Genomic DNA, 22,624 nt, shown 5'->3' on the forward strand with positions numbered 1-22,624 from the left:
GTTTTACAGTTAGAGAAAACATATCCTTATGTTACAGAGGGTGAAGGAGTTCACACACTGTAGTGGTAACTGTGGAATGGTGTTATTTTTAAACTTAATTTATACTGGGTTTCCCTTATAAGGAACACTTGTCAATATATTTCAGAACTGATTGCCAAAGTACAGAAAATCTTGACAAGAAAGAATGCGGAAAAGGCCACGCCAAATATATCGTGGCTCTTCCTAGGAAGTTCGGAGCTGCTGTTTCTGAGAATCAGTGAGATCAACCAAGTCAAAATCCCTGAGGCCTGTATCCAGCCCTTAGAATGGAAGAATCTTCCCTTCTTTCAAACTATAGAATGTTCTAGAATCCAGCTTAGGTGGACCTCCTTTTCTGGAGCCAGAGAGTATCACCCTTTTGCTGACCTCAGGAATCCATCTATCAGCCCTGATCTCTCCAGGGCTTCCAAGACACTCCCGACTTGCAACTATCATGTGATATTTACCTCCATGGAGGCACCAGGCTTCTATTAGAAAGTCTGTACTTCTAGAGACAAGAGGGAAGGTCTGAAGACGCATTAGGGAAGGGTTGAGGGAGAGCGAAGTGAAGATTGAGGTAATAAAGTTGTTCTAAGTAGAGCAGAAGGATCAGCATCAGGAGACCCAGATATGCCCTCAAAAACATGTCACAGCAGTGATTGGGTGTCTTAAAGGGATCTTACAGCAAGAATTCTCTAGGTCTGTAACAGAACTAAGTGAAAAGTACAGTGTAATGCTGCTACTATTGCAACAATAACACATATTTAATATTAGTGCTTATTATATGCCAGGTCTGGTGATGAATATGCCATTCAGACCACTTAACAAGGGAGGAAATGAGAGGTCAGATCATTTGTTGGAGGTCCCAGAGTAAGTGGTAGGGGCAATCACTGTGTCACCAAGAAAGGGCAGTGTCTGCCCCTCCTGATGTCAATAGATGAATGTGTACCACAGAAGGCCCCCTGTGTTGGTTGGCAGATAGGTAGGTGCACAGCAGCAGTGAAATAGAAATTTCCATTGAAATCTGGGTCTTACCAGACAGTCGCTCTCCCTGGGCCCAGTGCAACCAGCAGCACACTGGTTGTGGCAGCAGTCGCTAGGGGACTTTCCACGACAGCGCCGTGAACACTGCTGGGCACAGATGATTTTGGTAACTGAAAAAGAAGAAAGGTTACTAGTGAGCTGAATTACCAGGGACATAGAACACTTGCAAATAGCAGAGGAAAAGAGGGGAGAAAGGATGGCGTTTAGTGATTCCATGGCTTAAATTCCCCGATAGCACCATGCAGCCAAATACATCAAATCATGCCTTTCCTCATGGTATCCCTTTTTGCATATATTATTTATTTATTCATTCATGGTTTGTTTGTGCCAGTCCTGAGGCTTGAACTCAGGACTTGGATACTATCCCTTAGCTTTTTTACTCAAGGCTGGCACTCTACCACTTGAGTCAAAGGTTCGGCCCGCTTCACCCTCTCCCGCACCGGTAGTTTGAACTGTGATCCTCAGATCTCAGCCTCCTTAGTAGCTAGGATTACAGATATGAGCCACTGGCACCTGGCTCACATTTATTTTTAATCACTTAGAAATACTAGATTAGATCAAGTTCCAAACTTCTAGATCTTAATAATTAGACATTAGTGATTGATATTTTGGCAAGACAGAGTGCACACATTCAAAAACACACTTGACAGGCAGAACTATTTAAAGGCATTCAATAGTTATATCACAATTAAAGTTAAGGAGAATTTGTCAGTCTTACTGCTGATATATCCACATGTTTCTTGGTCTTTGATCATATAAGCGAGCAACCATGATCAGGTAAATTAAAGTCTCTCTCCCAAAGAAGGTTAGTAATAGTAGTAGTAGTAGTAGTAGTAGTAGTAGTAGTAATAATAATAATAATAATAATAATAATAAAAGCTTCTGAAGAAACACTGGAAAAACATCCATGTAGGCAGATGCTCAGATAAGGGAAGGGCAGAAGGGAAGACAAGAAGAGTGGTGACAAAAGCCAGCATAGGTAAGCCTCTTATTCTTTTTTTTTTTTGGTTGTGGGGCTTGAACTCTGGGCTTGGACGCTGTCCCTGTGCTCTTCAGCTCAAGGCGAGCACTCTACCACTTGAGCCACAGTGCCACTTCTGGTTTTCTAGTGGTTTATTGGAGATGAGAGTCTCACGGACTTTCTTGTCCAGGCTGGCTTTGAGCACTGATCTCAGCCTCCTGAGTAGCTAGGATTACAAGTGTGAGCCACTGGCACCTGGCAAGCCTTTTATTCTTGGGGGAAGATGTTACACATATTGTCCAGAAGGAATGATTGGGGTACAGGTGGCTGCCTTCCACTTGTTGGTGACAGTCTGACATGCCCTAAATGTCCACATTGGATCAACCATATGAGGAGAGAATCACGAGACTACCATTCATGACTGTCAGGTGGTGTTGTATTCAGGAAAGCATTGCAGATTATCAGGGAGGAATATCTATCCACCCTGGGGTCACAGTGACCTGACCTCTGTGCACAGGGGGAGGTCTTCAAGCAGAGATTGTCCACTGACTTACGTTTCTGGCAATTTTCTTCTCCTGCACCCCAACAGCTTCCATTGGGACAACTTGGATCACATTTGTGGCCTGGAATATAAATCTAGACGTTAAAATCATATCTCAGTAGATGTGAACAAAGGGTAAGAAACTATACCTTTCCTAAGATTTTTGACTACTGTTGTAGTTATGAGGAAAAGTTTAAATTCTCTCTCTCTTTCTCTCTCCCCTTCCCTTCCTTCCTTCCTTCCTTCCTTCCTTCCTTCCTTCCTTCCTTCCTTCCTTCCTTCCTTCTCTCTTTCTCTTCCTCCCTTCTCTTTTTTCTTCTGTTTCTTATTTTCTTTCATGCCAGTACTGGTAATTTAACTCATGTTATTTCTTGGCTTTTTCATTTATGGTTGACTACTTGAACCACACCTTTAGTTAAATTTCTTATTCTCAGTTGTGTCTCAGGGTAACGAAGTAGATTTCCATAAAAGCCATGTACTGCTTTTGTTTATACTTCATCTGTAGAAACTGAGTTAGCCAGTAGTTTTTTACTATTCAAAGATACATAAATGAGAATTTAAATGAACTTAAAGGGCTGTGAGTTGCAATCTGTCTAGGCTTGGAGAATGCTCTGACAACTTACACTATAGTGTTGAGGTATCTAATTTGGTCAGGCCCCTAGTATGCACCTATTACCTTCTATGTCCAGTTCTGAATGAGTGATAGAATAGTTACACTGGGGTATCTTAACTACTCAGGAGGCTGAGGATTGACGTTCAAAGCCAGCACAGGCAGAAAAATCCCCAAAACTCATCTCTGACTAGCAAAAAACCAGATGTAGCTCATCTGGAAGGTAGAATGCTAGCCTTGAGCACAAAAGTTCATGGACAGCACCTAAGCTCTGAGTTCAAACCGTAGGACTAGCACACAAATAAAGAAAAGGACTTAAGTTCAAGCCCCAGTACCACTCTCCTATCCCCAATGAAATGCCACCCCCACCCCCATTAAATAAATATATAAAATATTGAAAGATTAACTTTTGACTTTAACCTATGTCTTACCCAAAAGCTCTCTTGGTGACCAGACCTTTTATTTTTATTTTAGTTTAATTAATGTGACCTAAGGGTAAATTCTCTCTTCCCTGACTTAATGTGTATATCCACACCTATTGCTGGAGCTGCACACTTACAGCTGCTCAAGTGGCTCTGCAAGTCCATTGACATGTTTTTCAGAAACTCATAGCTGACGATGTCCCGCCATTGGATGGTCTCCACATTGCAGAGTTCTGGGTTGTTGCTGAATCGCACAGCACCAAGCAGGATTTCTGCACAAACAGAGAACAATAGTAAGCAAACTTTCTACCTCCTTTAAATTCCAGGGAAGTCTGTATACATTTCCTTGCATTTCAGGCTGTGTTAGAAAGATGTCAGTGTACAAACAAAGTCTCATGTTCAGCTCTATAGAAGATTTACTAAGACAGATGAAAACACAGTTTAAGATGGTATCGTGGCAGAGTCAGGCTTTCTACTGAGCTGGGCTCTGAATTATGATTAGGAATTTAGAAATGTGTGAGAGAGGAAGAGCATAGAATGAATGGCAAGTATATTGTGGGTTGTGGCAGACTCACTAGACTGGCATGGTTGGATAATGGAAAGGGGACAGGTAGAACCCATAACAACTGTAGACTCAGAGTTCCAGGACAAGGTAGACAACCTTCCCGTAGCTGGGAGGTGAAAGTAATCTGCTCCTAAATGCCTCTGAAAGAGTTTCATTGGAGGAAAAAGTATGGATCTGATCTGGGACCAGATCAATCCGTATGTATAAGGAAGAGACAAAGACAGTGAAATGCAAAGAGATAATTGTTTCAAAACCCTACCTCCCCTCCCTCTCCCCCAGAGATAAATAACGTCAAGTCTGTATAAAAGGAAAGTGTTGCGTCCATGATAATAAGCAAAAACATTTATGAGTTAGGCACAGTAGTTTACTCCTGTATTCTAGCTACATGGGAGGCTAAGATTAGGATTATGGTGGTTTGAGGGTAGCTCAGGTAGAACTTTTATGAAATCTTCTTCTGAACCAATAGCTGGCCATGGTACTATGTGCTTGACAAATCAGATATATAGGAGTCTCAGAGTGGGAGCAATATAATTTCAGATCATCCTGAGCAAAAGAAGCTTATGAGATCATATCTCAATGGAAGAAGCTGGCCATGGGGGTGCATGACATTCATCCTAGTAGTAGAAGGGAGTGTGAACAAAAAGGATGATGACCCAGGCATATACTTGAGCAAAAAGACCTTATCTCAAAACAACCAGTGCAAAAAAAGGCTGGAGGTATGACTCAGAGGTAGAGTGTCTAGCAAACACAAAGCTCTGAATTCAAAATCCCAGTACTGCAACGAGGAAAAAAAAGAGATAATTTATGTGTCTAAGGCATTTGACAGCTGTTTTGGAACCTGCAGAGACAAATTTAACCTACTGGCTCCTCTTTTAGAACTTCTCCAGCAAGGCAGATATGTCACACAGTTTAATAGCCTCGAGCTCACAGGAGACCATAATCATAAGGTTGTCACTAGAGCAGTGGAATGTAAAACCATTGTTTGTGAATCTACACAATGGTCCAATGATGATCATTTAAGTATGGGAGAAAAACCTTCCATACATTAAATGTCATTCAGCATCCCATAGGCAGGAAGTGGATGAGTCAGGTATCCAGAGGGTGCCAACATGGATAATAAGGAAGGACTCTCCCAGGAAAGCTGCTGAAAGGAATGAGATCTCCCATGACATGTTTAGGTATGTATTTATGGCAGAAAGAACTGGCAGTACTGAAGACTTCCTAAAGACAGAAGGTACAGAGTGGGGACAAGTGGACAGTTTTCTCACTGGATAGGACAGAATAGATTGCAGAAGAAGACCAAACTCTTGAGAGCTGGTGTGGGTGTCAGAGGTAACAGCAGGATGATCAAGAGAACAGACTCATGGGGGCCAGTTACAAGTAGTCAGGTCTGGAAACACAGGATAGGAACATCAAGACTGCAGTAACAATGAGGACAAGAGATAGAAGAAACAGGTAGGGTTCTTCCAGAGCCATCAGCCATCCTGAGAAGCAGCAGACACAGCAAGGTGAAATGGGCATCAGGAATCACTTCCAAGGAGACAGCTGATTTTACGTGGACTTTCAATATTTAATGAGTATTCACTTTGTGGCAGACGCTACATTAGTAGTATATGGTACTACTTTAAAGTATTTGCATCTATAGAATCTTAACTCTTGTTTCAAAATAAAATTTAGGAAGTTGAGCTGTGGTTCAAATAATAAGAGTGCAAGCCTTGAGGTTAAAAAGCTAACAGCCCAAGCCCTGAGTTCAAGTCCAAGTACTGGCACTAAAAGAATAAAAATGGGTCTGAGGAGTAGTATAGTAGTAAGTGTATACTCAGCATGTGTGAAGCCCTGGATTCAATCCCAGAACCACACTTCCTTCCCCCCCTCCCCCCCCATATAAACAACCAAGACCTCTGAAACAACAGCTTCATGCTTCACTTGTACTTCATTAAATATTCTCAAAGCTGCAAATATGTCATGCACAGTTGGAAACAAGGGTGCTGAGTCACACAGAGGCAAAAAACGTGTTCCAGAGTTGCCTGGTTGGCAGCAGAGTGACTGAGTGATGGGACAGTCTGGTCCTAGGAGGCAGACTCACAATCTGCTGCTGCCTGATGCCGTGACGCGTGTAAAACAAGACAGAGGGAGGCAAACGGAAGGAATGTAACAGGCCATTTCACAAAGTGTGGGTAAAATACAGATAAGTACTACTGTAGACACGGAAACTGTGTGGTGGGCGCTCTGAGCAGTTAAAAGTGGTGTGTACGAATTCTTAAGGCAGTTAATTAATAGGGAGAGAAACTAGGGAGCTAGGGGCGTGAGCACCCGTTCTGTTCTTGGCTTTGGATGCAGAACCCAGACTCCATCTGTCCTTCATCCCTTTTTTTCCACCTCATCCTTTTCTTGATCAGAACCAGGCCTCCTCAAGAGAACTGTGGGAAAGGCCAAGAACAGCAGAGTCTGGGAAAATATTGGGGGCCCATTTCTGTCTCTCTCTTCACGACCATAGGGTTTTTGTGAGTGCTACCTTATTGTCAATTCTTCATTTATAAAAAGACAGAATGTAACATCTGCTTTGAAGGAAGGCTGTGGCATTATGCAAAGTTAACCTTCGACATGGTGAAGGCCTGTTATCTCCAGTAGGTATGTACGTAGGTGCATACGTATGTATTTATGTATGTATGTATTTATACCAGTCCTGGGGCTTACACTCAGGGCCTGGGTGCTGTTCCTGAGCTCCTTTTGCTCAAGGCTAGCATTCTGTCACTTGAACCATTGCTCTACTTCTGACTTGTTGGTGGTTAACTGGAGATGAGAGTCTCATGAACTTTCCTGTTTGGGCTGGCTTTGAACCATGATTCACAAATCTTAGCCTCTTAAATAGCTAGGGTTACAAGCGTAAGCCAAGGGCACCCAGCTCCAATTTTGTTTTTTTGTTTGTTGACTTCGTCTCCCTTCTACCATCATCTTGTTTCCTCTCATAGGAGTGTCCCAAGAATAGAGCACAAGAGAATTCAAACGTCGACAAAACTTTCTCCCTCCGTGTTTAGTTCACATGCCATACAGAAGCACCATCGTCTACACTGTCTCAAATGTGGACAGGATTTTTAAGGCACAGTAGGTTGCCTTTCATTGGCAGTTTCTCTTCTGACATGTCCAGTAATTGTGGTCACATGTGGGCCAAATTATTGTAGTAAAAGATAATTATGAGAAAGACAACAGGCAACTACTACCACATAGCATTTATGCAATATTCTAGTCATTGTGTAGTTATTATTATTATTTGTTGTTATCTTGGTCCCTAACTAATGAACTAAATTATCATAAGCAGTCATGTATTGGAAAAAGTATAGCATGTATGGATTTTGGTTTGGCCTGAGGTTCAGGTATCCGCTAGTGTTTTGGAACACAGCCCTGAAGCATATGAGAGACAAGTGTGTCCTTTATACATGAGGTCAAAATGTATAAGACTGGCAGCTTTTTTTTTTTTTGGTCAGTTGTGGGACTTGAACTCTGGGCTAGGGTGCTGTCCCCCAGCTCTTTAGCTCAAGACGAGCGCTCTACCACTTGAGCCACAGCGCCACTTCCAGTTTTCTAGTGGTTTATTGGAGATAGGAGTCTCATGGTCTTTCCTGCCTGGGTGGCTTTGAACTGCGATCTTCAGATCTCAGCCTCCTGAGTAGCTAAGATTACAGGTGTGAGCCACCGGTGCCCATCTTGAGGCTGGCAGCTTATGCAGTCCATACACAGGCAAACTCTCCATTCCAGTCCAGGCCAATGGCCGTACTCATTTTCTACTTTACCTAGAATCCTTATTATTTCTTATCATCACTCTCAATTTTTCCCTCAGCCATGGAAAAACTGGTACCTAACTGAAAATCTGCCGTTCTTGTGGCATTATCAGACTTCCACCTGCTGGATCTTGCAACACAAACACTTGAGGCATGACTGATGAAAACAAGCCTTCTCAGGGGTAAAACAACCAGATGGCACTCAGCATTGTCACCCTTCCCTGACAGCCATCTCTTACCTTGTAAGTTCCTCATGGGCAGCTCCCTCAGCCCTGTTTTATTTGCCCCGTAGTTAGACAGGACTGCCAAGGCATAGGTGTTTTCATAGAGTGCATTTCCTCTGATGATCTGCAGGTTCTCCAGGGGAATCCTCTCTACCGTGTTGAGGGCAATGAGGACGTAGCCAGCAACCTCCTGGATGGTCTAGGAAGACAAAACACGGTCATGTTATTTCTTTCTTGTGAAACTCAAGAGATCAGGGCTAACATGGGTTCAGAAACTCCCAAGACACCTAATTTCAAAACAGTGTACGCGAGTAGTGGACCCATGTGGAAACATGTACACAACTGTCACTGGGGAAACAAACATGGGAGGATTTGCACCTATCTCCCCCCCTTCCCACGTGCATTTGAAGCCTTATTTGGGCAGGCTGTGCAGTATTTAGCATGTTGAAACCACCCTCTAACTCAACTTGGGGTGCAACACACCCAAATGAGAAAAGGAATGAGAAATCACTTTGTATCTGTCTCACATCATTTTTTAGAAAAGGGAAGAAAGGAAAAGAGGGAGGGAAAGAAGAAGGAAAGGTGGGAAAATCCAGGGGAAAAGGTCAAGCAAACTCCATGCAAGCTCAGCTACCTCCCAACCAAACTCTAAAACCTTTGGAGCTGGCTTCTATCGACTCACTAGAATGTACTGGTAAATCATGAGGAAGTTTGTGAAGTTTTGTAAACCTCTGATAGCTCAAAATCTACTATGGCGTAAGTATTTATAACAATATAAATACATGATATGAAGACAGGCTTTTATATTTTTATTATGATGCTGTGTGTGTGTGTGTGTGTGTGTGTGTGTGTGTGTGTGTGTGTGTGTGTGTGTGTGTGTGTGTGTGTGTGTGTATGGTAGTACTGGGAACTGAATTCAGATCCTCAGTTTACAGTACTTAGCCTTTTTATTCAAGGCTAATGCTCTACCACTTGAGCCATTTCTGGCTTTTTTGGTGGTTAATTGGAGACAAGAATCTCTTGGACTTGCCTATTTGGATTGGCTTGGAACCATAGTCTTCAGATCTCAGCCTTCTGAGTAGCTAGGATTATAAGTATATACCATTGGTACCTGGCTTATTATGATTACTTGTTTAATCTGCCATGCCATGTACCCCAGCTGCAGTGCTGGCTAAGGTTAAGGTTTGGGTCTGTGATGACGGATGGATGTTTCTCCCCAATTTTCTTTTCCAGCTATAACCTGGACTGGAACTGTTAAAGGGACCTTCTCATAAAATGCTTACCTGTAGTTCCTGGGACGTATACCTGCCACAATAAAAGTAAGCACCTAAGCTAAATTCTGCCAAGGTCTATTCTCTACAAATATTCTGTTCTATTTTATTTGAGGAGGGTGACCACATTCATTGAACTAACCTTTAAGAAGGAAAGATCATAATTCCTTTGCACGTAGGTAATTTCCAAATTCCCAAGAATCACTTCACAGTTATTGAACATCCTTTGCAGGCTCAGAAAGTGGTCTTCAAAAGTGCCTAGCTGGGTGAGTCTGTTACTTGTGCCTTGGCAAACTGAAACAAAAGGGAAAAGCGATCTTTTAGGAAATGCAGGGTAAAATCATGAAACTACAATGAAACAATGCTGACCAGATTTGTGCGTGTCAGTCTCTTACAACATAAACTCTGTTCCAAGCACATGTAAAGCTGAGGTGATAAGAGATATTTAAGTTTATATAAAATATAATCTATAATAAGAGAGAGCTCAATCCTATGATGCATAGAGTCATGTTACAGAAAAAAAACAGGTGCAAAACCATGTTAAAGACTGAAAAGGAAAGAAATGAACATTCTAAGGCAATCCTTAAGACAGAATAGTCTTAAGAGCCACAGCAGACAAAGATAAATATCAAGGTTATTTAATGATATAGTTGTGACATAAATTCATAGCAACACAGTAAACATTTTGCTATACCAAAAGTCAGCATGTCCCATTATTGTGTGTCCAAGGACATATGCTTATAGACATATGATAGGCAATATTTTTTAGCATTATTTAAAAATTTTAAATTGTTATTATAAAGGTGATGTACAGATGGGTTATAGTTACTAAGTCAGGTAAAGAGTACATATTTTTTTGGATAATGTCACCTCTTCCCTCCCAGATTTTCCCTCCCATCCCCACCCACAAGTTGTATGGTTCATTTTCAACGTAGTGTCCAGTAAATAACATTGCATCTTTTTTTTTACCCTTTGTCTCTCCATTTCTGTGCCCGCTCTTACTCTCTCAAAGGTATATATAAATGAACAAACAAGACAAAAGAAAATAAAAACAGCAATAAAGAAAAAAATACTCTTGTTTCCATTTCCTGGAGTTCATTTTGATCAATATTATTTTGTATGATGTTAAGCAATAGTGTTGAACCTCAATACTACACATCTAGAAATAAACAATAAAAGTATAACTTAAAAGCCCAACTGGCCAGGTTCTGGTAGCTCACACCTGCAATCCTACCTATTCAGGAGGCTGAGATCTGAGGATCACAGTTTAAAGCCAGCCTAGGCAGGAAAGTTTGTAAGACTCTTACCGCCAATTAACCATTAGAAAACAAGAAGTGGAGCTGTAGTTTAAAGTGGTAGAGTGCAAAAAAGCGCAGAGACAGCACTCAGCCCCTAAGCTCAAGCCCCACAACTGACAAAAACAACAACAACAACAAAGGGGCTGGGAAGGTGGCTCAGTGGTAGAGCGCTTGCCTTGCATGCATGAGGCCCTGGGTTCAATTCCTCAGCACCACATAAGCATAAAAAAAAAAGCTGGAAGTGGTACTGTGGCTCAAGTGGTAGAGTGTTAGCCTTGAGCTGAAGAGCTGAGGGACAGCGCCCAGGCCCAGAGTTCAGCCCCACGACCGGACCCAAAAACAACAACAACAACAAAACAACAACAAAAAGCCCAATGGGTTAGAGATTAGGACTATTCCTCCAAAGAAATATATCAAAAAATAAATCAAAAGTCAAATTATAGAATAGTTAGAGATAACAAGAAGACTAAGATAACATTTTTGAGCAGCCATTCTGATACACTACCCAGCACAGGTGTGGGTACAGTGGTTTGGGCCCCATGCAAAATGCAACTTTGCCATTCTTCATTCTTTCATGTGTCAGGATACCAAACCTACCCCAGAAACCTTTGTGACTTAAGCAGCAAAGTTGGACTGTATGTACTTGGCAGTCTGTATTTAAAAGCAAAGGAAAGGGTTATAATAAAGTGATATTTACAAACCTAGCTCTTTGAAAGTCATGTTTAGGCACGCTTAACAAAACAAAGAAGCTTGGGACTTTTGAAGCAGGAAGCTTGTTAAAGGACTCATACTTGGAACCAAAATTATTCTAAGAGTGAAGAAATATGGCCTCTGGCTTTAGACATTCAACTCAGACTGGGCCAGGCCCTGTCTGCAAAGGTTCTACTTCAACACTCATAGTCACCAGGTGGCAGTACACAAAATCAGGAACTCTTTCAAAAGTGAATTTGTAAGCCAGGAACAGAAGGCTCATGCCTGTAAGTCCTAGTTGCACAGAAGCTGAGATCTGAGGACTGCAGTTCAGAGTCACCTCAAACAGGAAAGTCTGTGAAGCTTTTACCTCCAATTAATCACCCCCTTCCTCCCAAAAAAGCCACAAGTAGAGCTGTGGCTCAAGTGGCTGAGCTGTGAATGAAAAAGCTAAGGGACAGTGTTCTGCCCTGAGTTCAAGCCCCAGTACCTGCACTGAGTAAATAAGCAAATAAATAAATACATTTCTATTTTATGGTTTCCTTGTTCCCTCTCCATGGGAATTATTCTTAAAGCATCAATTGGCCCTTGCATGAGTAGAGCCCCAGTGATGAGCCCATGTTCAGATGCCACATAATCAAATCCAAGGTATTTACACAAACATCAACTGTGAAGCAATCTTCACATCCTCTTTAACTCTGTGGGGATTTCCCTCTTCTTCACTCCAATTCTCATTCAGATTCAGTGGTAGTGGAAAGGACTCTAACATGGGAATTGTGCAATTCCATAAAAAAGGGTCCTTATCTCCTGCCTGCAGAGGCAAGAGGATTCTATGAATCTTCCAACCATAACTTTGATTTGGCCCAATATCCACAGTCTTAGGAGTAAGTGAGATGCTTTGATGTCAGATACAACGTGACAGAGAGGTATAACCATTCTAATGCATGTGGATAGAGCCAGACTGATGTACTAGTTCTAAGTTCATAAAGATGTCAGGGCAGATTTAGGTTCAGGGTTTTGACAATAGCATGTGATCCTTCAATGAACACATCATGGAACAACAGCTGCTTTATAAGCTGAATGTTGCCTGTACCTTTCCCTCTAACTGATCAGGTGTGTTCCATGTCACTCTAAATACTGGCCACTCTGTTCAAGTCAGCCAGGTGAGCCCAGTCCACCAGAGCCTAGGTGTGGAGCATGTTTCAGAAAGGTTTCTTCAATTTACAGAGGAATGACAACAACAAAAAACATTGCTTTTATTTTAAATGATCAAGGATATCAGCTTGTAAATTTCTTTCATATGAACCCTAAGCATTACTTTATCACTAAACTAATAAGTAAGTAAAAGTTGTCAGTACAGTAAAAGCAAATATGCCGTTAAGATTAGTTCTTATAGCTGGATGCCAGTGGTTCACATCTGTAATCCTAGCTACTTAGGAGGCTGAGATTTGAGGATCGTGGTTTGAAGCCAGCCTGGGCAAGAAGTTCATGAGATTCTTATCTCCAATTAAGCACCAAAAAAGCCAGATATGGAGCCATGGCTCAAGTGGTAGAGTGCTAGTCTTGAACAAAAATGTTCAGGGACAGTGTCCAGACCCTGAATTCATGCCCCAGGACTGAAGGGATGGGGGAGATTAGTACTTATAGGGAAAAAAAGCACTTTTATGGTTAGGAGAGATGGCTCAAGCTGTAGAGTACTTATTTTGAAGGTGAGTTCAAGCACCCCAATTTAAAAAGATAAACTTTCAGAAAGATTTAAAAAATTCTAATGAACACCTACAGTATTTATGTATGATTAGTCCTCATGGACTATCATAAAGTACACTAAGAATAAATTACTTTTATATTCAGAAAGCAAGATCATGTATTTGAGAAATAATAGCAACATTATGGATTATTGATACATTTAAATTCTGTACATGATTATACTACTTTGAAAAACCTATTCTAAGGAAATGGACCAAAATACTGAGAATGCTATATGCAGGAAATTTTTCATTATTTGTTTTAACGTGGTTAAAAAAAAAAAGCTTAAAAAATTCCTAAATGCCGATGGAGAGGCAGGGGGAGGCTGGGAAGGGATGTGAAGGGTAAACAAAGGAGGAGGCTGCAATGCTTGGTAAGAAATGTACTCATCTTGCCCATGTAATTGTAACCCCTCTGTACAGTATGTTCACAATAAAAAAAAAATTCCTAAATGCCTGGCTGCCCAAATATCCATGCTCGGGAATAAGGGTGAAGTTTGTTTAATATTTCATTCAATAAATGCAAGTCCATCCTGAAGATTTCCAGAGCTAATTACTCACGTTTCAAAATAATCATGAATGAGTCTTTCTTTCTCTTGTACATCCAAAGGATAAAACAAAAAGCCTGTGAATAAAATCTAGGATGAAGATCAGAGCAAACTAGTTTCAGGGTAGCGGGGTGGCTCAGTAGTAGAGGTAGCTTTAGAATGCATAAGCCCATGGGTTCAAATCTTGACGCACTTACAAAAATAATAGAATTGGATTAAATTTCCAAATTAAAATAGTGTAATCTTGGCTCCATCTTTATATCAACCATTTTGCCATGAGAAAATTTAAATGTGAGACTACCTACAGAACATCATTTAATAAAATAACCACACACTCGTTAGATAAGTTTAACATAAAAGAACAAAAGTGGTTTTATTTTATTTTTTTCATTTTCTTTTCTGGTGCTGGAAATTGAACCCAGGAAATGATGCAAACTAGGTCCTGAGCAATATGAGCTAGGCCTTCCTCAATTAAGAATAATATTAATCTCCTGGAATTCCTTTGAAGATTGAATGAATAGAGGATGTATTTCAATTTTGTCTTGTTACAGTTAACTATCAAAAGGTGATAACAATATAATAAGCCATGCATCTAGACAGCTATTAAGGAACTTGGGTCAAGGTACACTGCTCTAAGGTATTGTATAATCTGGAGATGTTTATAACTGTTTATTATCTTTTATCTTCCTCAGGTGTTAAGACACTAAACATCCAATGTTCATCAAATCAAGGAAAAAAAGGGAACTCATTGTACTTTAAGAATTTCATACAAACATGTATCTGATTAGATACTTATTTATTCAAAGAGAACTTTGCTTTTATTTTGGGCCTGTTCTTTTGAAAACCTGACAATTTAAAAGGATATCAAGCTCCATAATATCCCAGTGGTTTGCTCTAACCTGAAGACAAATGTTAATGAAATTTGTCCTTTGACTCAGGTCCTCAAAACATTTAGTATTCTATGAAGACTAAAATATACACATGAAAGTGGAAAGAACTGTACTGTTAACCTTCTTACGTGAGCATTTTTATCATATTGTATCCATCGATTCTTTAGATGCACCTAAAATAAGGTACATATCTTTGGGATCTTTACTTTGGTCTATTCCCTCACTACAGTTCAATATATAAAGTTGTTAATTTTTGAGGGATTATCTACAAACTGAGAGGATGAAGCAGGAGCATCGCATTTGATGGGCTTCATCGAATGCATGTGTTGGTCCAACCTAATCATCCTGATAGAGAAGGCCAATAGCACCTGTTTCCACTCCCCAGCTAGGCTATACCACACATACAAGTCAACCTGATCTTGTTTTCACTGCTGGATAGTTTTGACTATTTTGGAAGTTTATATGAATGGAATCAAACGGTATTGCCCTTTGTTGTTAAGCTTATTTCTCAGCATAGTATTTTTGAGATTAATCTTTATTTAGTTGTTGCACTTATTATTTTTTTCATAGATTCAAGCACATGTGTCACGGCAAGTTATCAGTACATTATCTTGGGACATACATGTGAGGCCAGCTGAGGATCTGGTGGCTCATGCCTGTCATCCTAGCTATTCAGAAGGCTGAGATATGAGCACTGTGGGTTGAAGCCAGCCTGGGCAGAAAAGTCTATGGGGCTCTGATCTCCAATTAACCACCAAAGAGCCAAAGTGGAGCAGTAGCACAAGTAGTAGAGGACTAGCCTTAAGCATAAAGTCAAGTTGAAAACTCAAGGTCCTGAGTTCAAGGCCCAACGCCTTGAGCATAAAGCCAAGATGAAAGTTCAAGGCCCTAAATTCAAGGCCCTTAGTTCAAGGCCCTAAGTTTGAGGTCCAGCACGCAGGCACAGATGTGCACATGCACACACACACGCACACACACACACACACACACACACACACACACACACACACACACAGATTTCTCCATCTTATCATAACTGAAATAAAAAAAAATCTTTCCTTTAAGTGTTCAGTGCCCCTGGATTTATGAGATGGGTTCTAGCTTTCTGGTGCCATTATGGGGTATACAGCTTTCCTTGCCCACAAGCCTGGGCAAATCTCTACTACTAATTAAGACACTACCTTAAAACAAGTTTTTCCAGAGTTACCTAAATTCATTCCGACACTTTTGGAAATGCCCACATAGATTCATAATTGCTTTAATTTGTTGTTTTCTCAATTATACATACAAAGCTGCCAAAGTAGCTGGGCTTTTACACATTCCTCCCCCATGGCTTCCAAATTCGTCTTTGCTTCTGTCTTGATTCCATTTTCCACAGAGTACTTTGTCCTACAGCAGAAATCACATCACAAAGCTCTTTGTTTTTAACGATTTGTAGGCTTCCTGGTATAATTAGAATCAGGACAAGCTTACCCCTATGGTCTACAGACCAAATAGGTTCTGTCCTCTTTTACTTGTTCTCCTCGTGGCTCTGTAACACAGGCACACAAGCGTTTCTCTCAAACCAGGCCTAGCTTTTGCTCACTGACAGCTGTCCTATCTGCTTTGGATGGTTCTCCTTTCACTCTCTCAATCTGGGCATCTTTACCTCCTTTTGGTCAGTGAGATTTTCAACTTAACAGTCATCCATTCAGAAAAGATCTGTCTGGCATCATCATTAGCTTATAGTTTGTCACATTATCCCATTATCTTTCCTTCCTACCACTTACCACTACTTAAAAGTATTACTTATATAGTTATGAACCATTTTCTCCACCATATGTATGTACAAACCATCCATAGAAAACATTTTCAAAAATGAAATTGCACTATTGACTCAGGCCTATAATCCTAGCTACTCAGGAAGCATCTGAGATCTGAGGTTTGTAATAAAAAACCAGCCAAGGCAAGAAAGTCTGTGAGTCTTTTATGTTCAAGTACCCATCAAAAAATCCCGAAATGGCACTTTGGCTCAAGTTATAGGTACCAGCCTTCAGTGAAAAGGCTAAGGGAGAGCACTCTGGTCCTGAGTTCAAGGCCCAGTACAGGTGTGGGCAGTGTGTATGTGCATGAATGCACACTCATGTAAAATAAAGAAAATTGCATCTGTATTGACCATGTACACATTTTTCTTGTCATTAGTTCTTAAACAGTATAGTATTACAGCTATTTACATAGTAATAACATTATTTTAGTTATAGATAATGAGGAGAGTGCATAATACATAAATATTCTATTATGCAAGGAAATTGACCACCCATAGATTCTGGTATCCATAGAAGACCTAGAGCTAATACCCCCAAGGACACTGAAGGATGAACTAAACACACACATGCATACACAGGATTGCACTGAATATGAAGTGTACACACATGACAGCATTGTGGTTTTAATTCTGGTGTGAAACTAGCAAGTGACCATGTGACTAAAATCTTAGATGACTAGTGAGGGTTTCTTTGCCTTTCTAATTTCTATATGTCTGAAAGAAGAGGAGGCTCAGGGTGCAGTATGCATTGAAAGAGTGAAAATCTCTACAACTTTATGACTGGTTATTATAAAATCTTTCTAACCTAGGAAGCATATTTAATTGAACATAAAAAGCCAGATAACTTTTTCCCACTATGATGTTGAGGAGTTTAAGGACATCTCAACTGGAATGGTATATACACACACACACACACACACACACACACACACACACACACACACACACACACACACACACACACACACACATACACACACACACACACATATATGTGACTTAGAGATCTTTTCATATGTCATTACATCAGGATTTATCATTTTTCTGGCTTTGATAAATGTTAAAACACATATGCTTTGCAAGTGTATTAAAATGCCAATATATATGTAGGACTATAACATCAAGTCCTTAACAATAGTTTTTTCTGAACTGTATTTTTAGGTGTTTTTCTTATTTTTCTTCAAGTTGATGACAGAATTAAAAAGGACCCAAACTGCAATATTTCTAATCTATAAATAAATTTTTAATGTTGGCTTTGAGAAATATGGGAAATTTATTCTATAAAAACATTACAAAGGCTGAGTGTGATGGTGCATATATGTAATTCTAGTTACTCAGGAGCAGAGATAGGATGTTTTCAGTGTGAAGCCAGTTTGGCAAATGCATGAGATCCTATAAAAATAAGAGAAAAAGAAAAGGCTCAAATAGTAGAATGTTTTTCTAGAAAACATGAGGTTCTGATTCAAAACCAAGCACTGAAAACAAAACAAAAACAAACACAAAACAACACCAAACCAAAAATCAAAGCTATAAGCTGGGCATGGTAGTACCCAACCTATCACCCTAACATCCAGGGAACAGAATCATGAGGACTGAAAGTTCAAGGCCAGCCTGAAATGAATAGTGAGATCTTGTTTCAAAACAAAAACCAAAAACAACCAAAAGAAATTATACATTTTCCTAGTTATTTAGGAGGCTAAAATGTGAGGATGACAGTTCAAAGCCAGCCCAGGCAGGAAAGTCTTTGAAACCTTTATCTCTAATTAACCAAAAAAAAAAAGTCAGAAGTGGAGCTGTGGCTCAAGTGGTAGATGCTAGCCTTGAGCAAAAAAGCTAAAGGCCAGAGCCTAGCTCCTGAGTTTCAGCACAAACACACCACACATATATGTGGTTATAAATTCTGTTAAGAGTAATAGACTGACAAATTGTATTCAACTCATACAGTATTTATTTGGTAGAAATGGGAAAGCAGGAAATCTTTGGCTATGAGTCATAAAACAAAATTAACATCTAAGTTGTTGTTGTATATTGTATCCAAAGTTCTGTGGAATAGGAAAGTTTCATAATTATGAAGGTATTTTTTCATTTTTTAAAACTGTGTGCCTCTTCTAGGTGATTCTTTATCTTACTGTATTTTATTTTACAACTAGTAAATAGTTCTCAGCTGAATTTGAATCTTCATTGCACCTTAGAAACAAGTGCATGTATAACACACAAAATGTTCTCATAAATTTTTGATAACTTGCCATGTATATTATAATATATCTACTGGACTAAACATGCCAAACTTTGGCATGTCTAACACAACTAAAATAACTCTAATTAAGTTAACAAGCCAAATACTTTAAAATAACAACTCTTTTGAGTTGGGAAACAGAACTCAAAACTGCTTGACTTACATCCCATGACTGTCCTTCTTGCCATTACAATAATTCCAGACTAGCTTTATGATTATTAAAAATGGGCCAGGCGGCGCCAGTGGCTCACCACTTAATCTTAGCTACTCAGAAAGCTGAGAATGGAAGTGTCACATTAGAAGCCAAAAGTATAAAAGACCCTTTCTCAAAAAATAGCCAGTGGTTAAATGCCGGCCTAGGATATGTAAAGTCCCAAGTTCAAACCTCGGGACTGCATACTATTAGTACTACTACTACTACTACTAATAAAGACCCTGTTAGGTTACTGTAACGTTGGGTAACTCTCTTGGGAGTTAACTGAAATGATTGGTTTACAGGAAGTACAGTTTAATGAGGGACTGTGAAATATGTTTCCAGTGAAGTCATCAAACTCCTGTCTACCAGCAAGAAGTCGGTGACAGTATCATTTCTCATACTCTCCAACCAGTTACACTGTTTTCATTGTTTTCCCTCTCTCTTTTGTGCCAGTTCTGGGGCTTAAAGTCAGGATCTGGGCACTGTCCCTGAACTTTGGTGTCCAGGCTAGTATTCCACCACTTGAGCCACAGCTCCACTTCTGGCTTTTTCTGGTGGTTAATTGGGGATAGCAGTCTCACGGACTTTCCTGCATGGGCTGGCTTTAAACTGCGACCCTCACTCATATCTCAGTTTCCCAAGTAGCCAGGATTATAGACATGAACTGTGGGCACTGGGCCACCCCTATTTATTTCACAGGGTAGTTGTGAGCAGTAAGGAGATTGTGGATGTGGAGATCTTCATAAATAACCAGTATCACTATGTGTCATCGATGCTGGTCTAGGTAGGCTGACCAAGGTAGTAAATGTGGAATTGCCTCTGCCTACATGACTCCAGTGGCTCCAGCAACCTACTTTCCCTACTGTTTTGCAAAACAATAATCTTAAAGCACAGAACAATCCATTCCACTCTTTATAGAAAGTTGAATGACTAGTACATCAGAGAAATGAATTTATCCTGGTATTGAACTATTAAAAATAAAATTAACAAATGTTAGAAGGGGTGTTGGGTAAAAAGAATCCTGTTATACTGCTGGTGGGAACATCAACAGTAAAACACTATGGAGCAGTTTGGAGGTTCCTTAAATAAACTGAACAGAATTATCCTATGATCCAGCAAAACCACTGCTGTGAATTTACCTAAAATATTACAAATCAGACTATAGTAAAGACACTTGCACATCCGTGTTCATTGCTGCAGTATTCATGATAGCTAAATTATGGCAACAGCTCAGATGCCTTATGACAGATGAATAGATACATACATGCACACGCACGCACATATAATGTAATTTGTAATTTGAGGGAAATGGATGGACCTGGAAAAATTTTTGTTAAGCAAAGTAAATCAGTCTCAAAGAGAAAATGGGTACATGTTTTCTCTGGTACGTGGAAGTTAGATCTAATTTCTAAACACAAAAACATTTATAGCACCATATATACATATACAAACAGATAATCTCATGTCTATTATAATCAATGGTATGACTCTTTTGAATGACTAACTCATAGGCTAACAGAATGAATACCAGGAACCATGTTGTTTTGGTGTGTTTGTGTGGAGGGGTGATGTTGCTGGGTCAGGGCAAATGAATGGAGAGAGGAAGGGTGAGTGAATATCATATAATCATAACACTCAATGCACATATGTGAAAATGCAACTGTGTAACTTGGGATAGGTGGGATCAGGAAAGATAGGGGAGAAAGGTGAATGGGGTGACATTGATTAAGATGCATTGTAGTCATAAGTTGGTGTGTGAAATTGACAGTTCCTTGTACGGCTACTTAAAGATAACAAAAATAGAATAAATAAAATTAATTTAAAAAGATTTCAGAAAGGAAAACTTATTGACCTATTATCTTATTCAAAGCTCTTTTCATTTTATTTAATCCTCTGTTCTTCTATTTAAATGTCTTTTTTGAGTACCAACTGTGAGCCTGGCCACACAATCTCCTAGAAGCTACTTTCTACAACTGTGTTGTATAAATGGACATAGATATAAAGAACAAACATTCATGGAAGAAGTAAGCCAGGCCCAAAGAAACATAGGTCCCAAGGTTTCCCTTATTTGCAATAACTAGTATATGTCTAGGACAAGCAGAAAAGGTCAAAAGTTATGTACATATGACCATATAAGGTGATGCTAAGCGAAATGAACCCCAAGATAGGGACACATGAGGTTTTATCTTTCTTGCTGTTGTTTTTAGTGTACTTATAATGTACTGTGTGATTTTTCTGTTTCTATTGTATGTTCTTTCCCCATGGTATAACCCCTGTTTTCACTGTATTTGATTCCTGTGCTATGCATCTTGTATATACATTTTTCTGATTTGGGGAGGGGAAGGGAAATAACAAAATGCTGAAATAAGGAAACAGGTTGACCCATTGTAACAACGAGATGACAAGAAACTATGTTGAAAATGAACTGTACAGCTTTGGGCGGGGGGAGAAGCTGGGGAGATGTGGAGGGAAAAGATGGTAGGGGAAAAACAAAGGAGGGGGTAACAATGCTTGACAGGAAAAGTCCTCACTACCTTACTCATGTAACTGTAACCCCTTGGTACAGTATCTTTACAATAAAAAAAATCATGGAACATATTGTTTCTATAGCACTGGACCTGGATGTGGCTAAAGTATTCCTTGACTGAATATTGAGCCTGGAGCAGTGCATCCTAGAGAAAAATGACAAAATACTTGACTGAGTTCTCTCTATAAGAAAATATAAACAGTAGTGAATGTGCTACGCCTGGTTTTTGTTTCTTAGAGATAACATGAATAAATGCCACATCCCTGGCCTGAATTCTGTTTTTCTAGTCTTGAAGCTGGAGACTACTGCCTACTCACGTTCCGGGGCTTTCTCTCTCTGCAGAAACATCCTTTTGCAGTGAGTAATACCACTTCCTTTCAAAAGATCTGTCAGCCAAAATCTCTATATATACTGTTTTTAAAATTGTTATTATAAAGGTGATATACAGAGGTGTTACAGTTAGGTGAGTCAGGTAAAGGGTACATTTCTTTTTGAGCAATGCTGTACCTTCCCTTGATACTGTTTATACTCTTTGGGTGAATCTGGCCTATTTCTTCAGAGCCTGCTGTTCTCCTTAGATGGGTACCTTAGCCCATATGTAGAGTGCTCATTAGTCAAGAACAATAGCAGTATCTACACTGGTAGGATAATTCCGTTTTCAAAGCCCTGCCCTTTGGTTGAGGCAAGATCCTCAAAAAAGTGCCTCACCTCCTGCCTGTCAACTAGCAGTGGATGAGGGACTGAGGAGCTGGGTGCACACTACTACCATGGGAGTTACCCTGGGACAGAATAAGTTTGCTCATCTGGCGGCTGCCACAGGAAGCTAGGAGACTTAAGGGTATGGAACAAGAAGCAGGTAGGTAGGCACAGGAGAACATTGGGATGACCTTAGAGTATAAGCCCAGAAAAGAGCCTGTGGGAGAAAGGGCGAAATATAAAATTCCAATGGGGCTGGTTTCCAAAATAATTACATGAAAACTGGTTTTCAAACCTGAGCAGTTTGACGTCAGAGGAGCCAGTTCTGTTGAAACTCCAGACTGCCCTTCGTTTACCATCACCTGCCACCTGTGACCTGACTTCCTTCTTTGCACAGGAGAGGATTGGTGAATGGAAAACAGTATGGAAATATGAATGGCTAGTGATGGGTGGGAGTGTGACCCTCTGGTCCAGCCCCGACATGGCCTTGGCATGCTTGTTTGGCAACTAGATATATCTTTAACAGCTTCTAATAAGCAAGCCGAGTAATCCCAATCAG

At 40.1% G+C, this 22,624-nt stretch overlaps 1 protein-coding gene across 3 annotated transcripts in view; it reads right to left on the reverse strand.

The window, feature by feature from the left end:
- Window positions 1-22,624, reverse strand: part of Egfr (epidermal growth factor receptor) — a 199,349-nt gene that overhangs the window by 57,731 nt on the left and 118,994 nt on the right. For all 3 annotated transcript variants that reach the window (XM_069995962.1, XM_069995961.1, XM_069995963.1), the window contains exons 2-6: window positions 9,578-9,729; window positions 8,180-8,363; window positions 3,734-3,868; window positions 2,578-2,646; window positions 1,054-1,172 (exon numbers count right to left, since the gene is read on the reverse strand). In XM_069995962.1, coding sequence (XP_069852063.1) covers window positions 1,054-1,172; window positions 2,578-2,646; window positions 3,734-3,868; window positions 8,180-8,363; window positions 9,578-9,729 — 659 coding nt within the window. The remainder of the gene's footprint in view (window positions 1-1,053; window positions 1,173-2,577; window positions 2,647-3,733; window positions 3,869-8,179; window positions 8,364-9,577; window positions 9,730-22,624) is intronic.

Source organism: Dipodomys merriami, unplaced genomic scaffold (assembly GCF_024711535.1).
Source record: "Dipodomys merriami isolate MVZ:Mamm:240054 unplaced genomic scaffold, mDipMer1.0.p SCAF_5, whole genome shotgun sequence".
NCBI classification, from domain to species: domain Eukaryota; kingdom Metazoa; phylum Chordata; class Mammalia; order Rodentia; family Heteromyidae; genus Dipodomys; species Dipodomys merriami.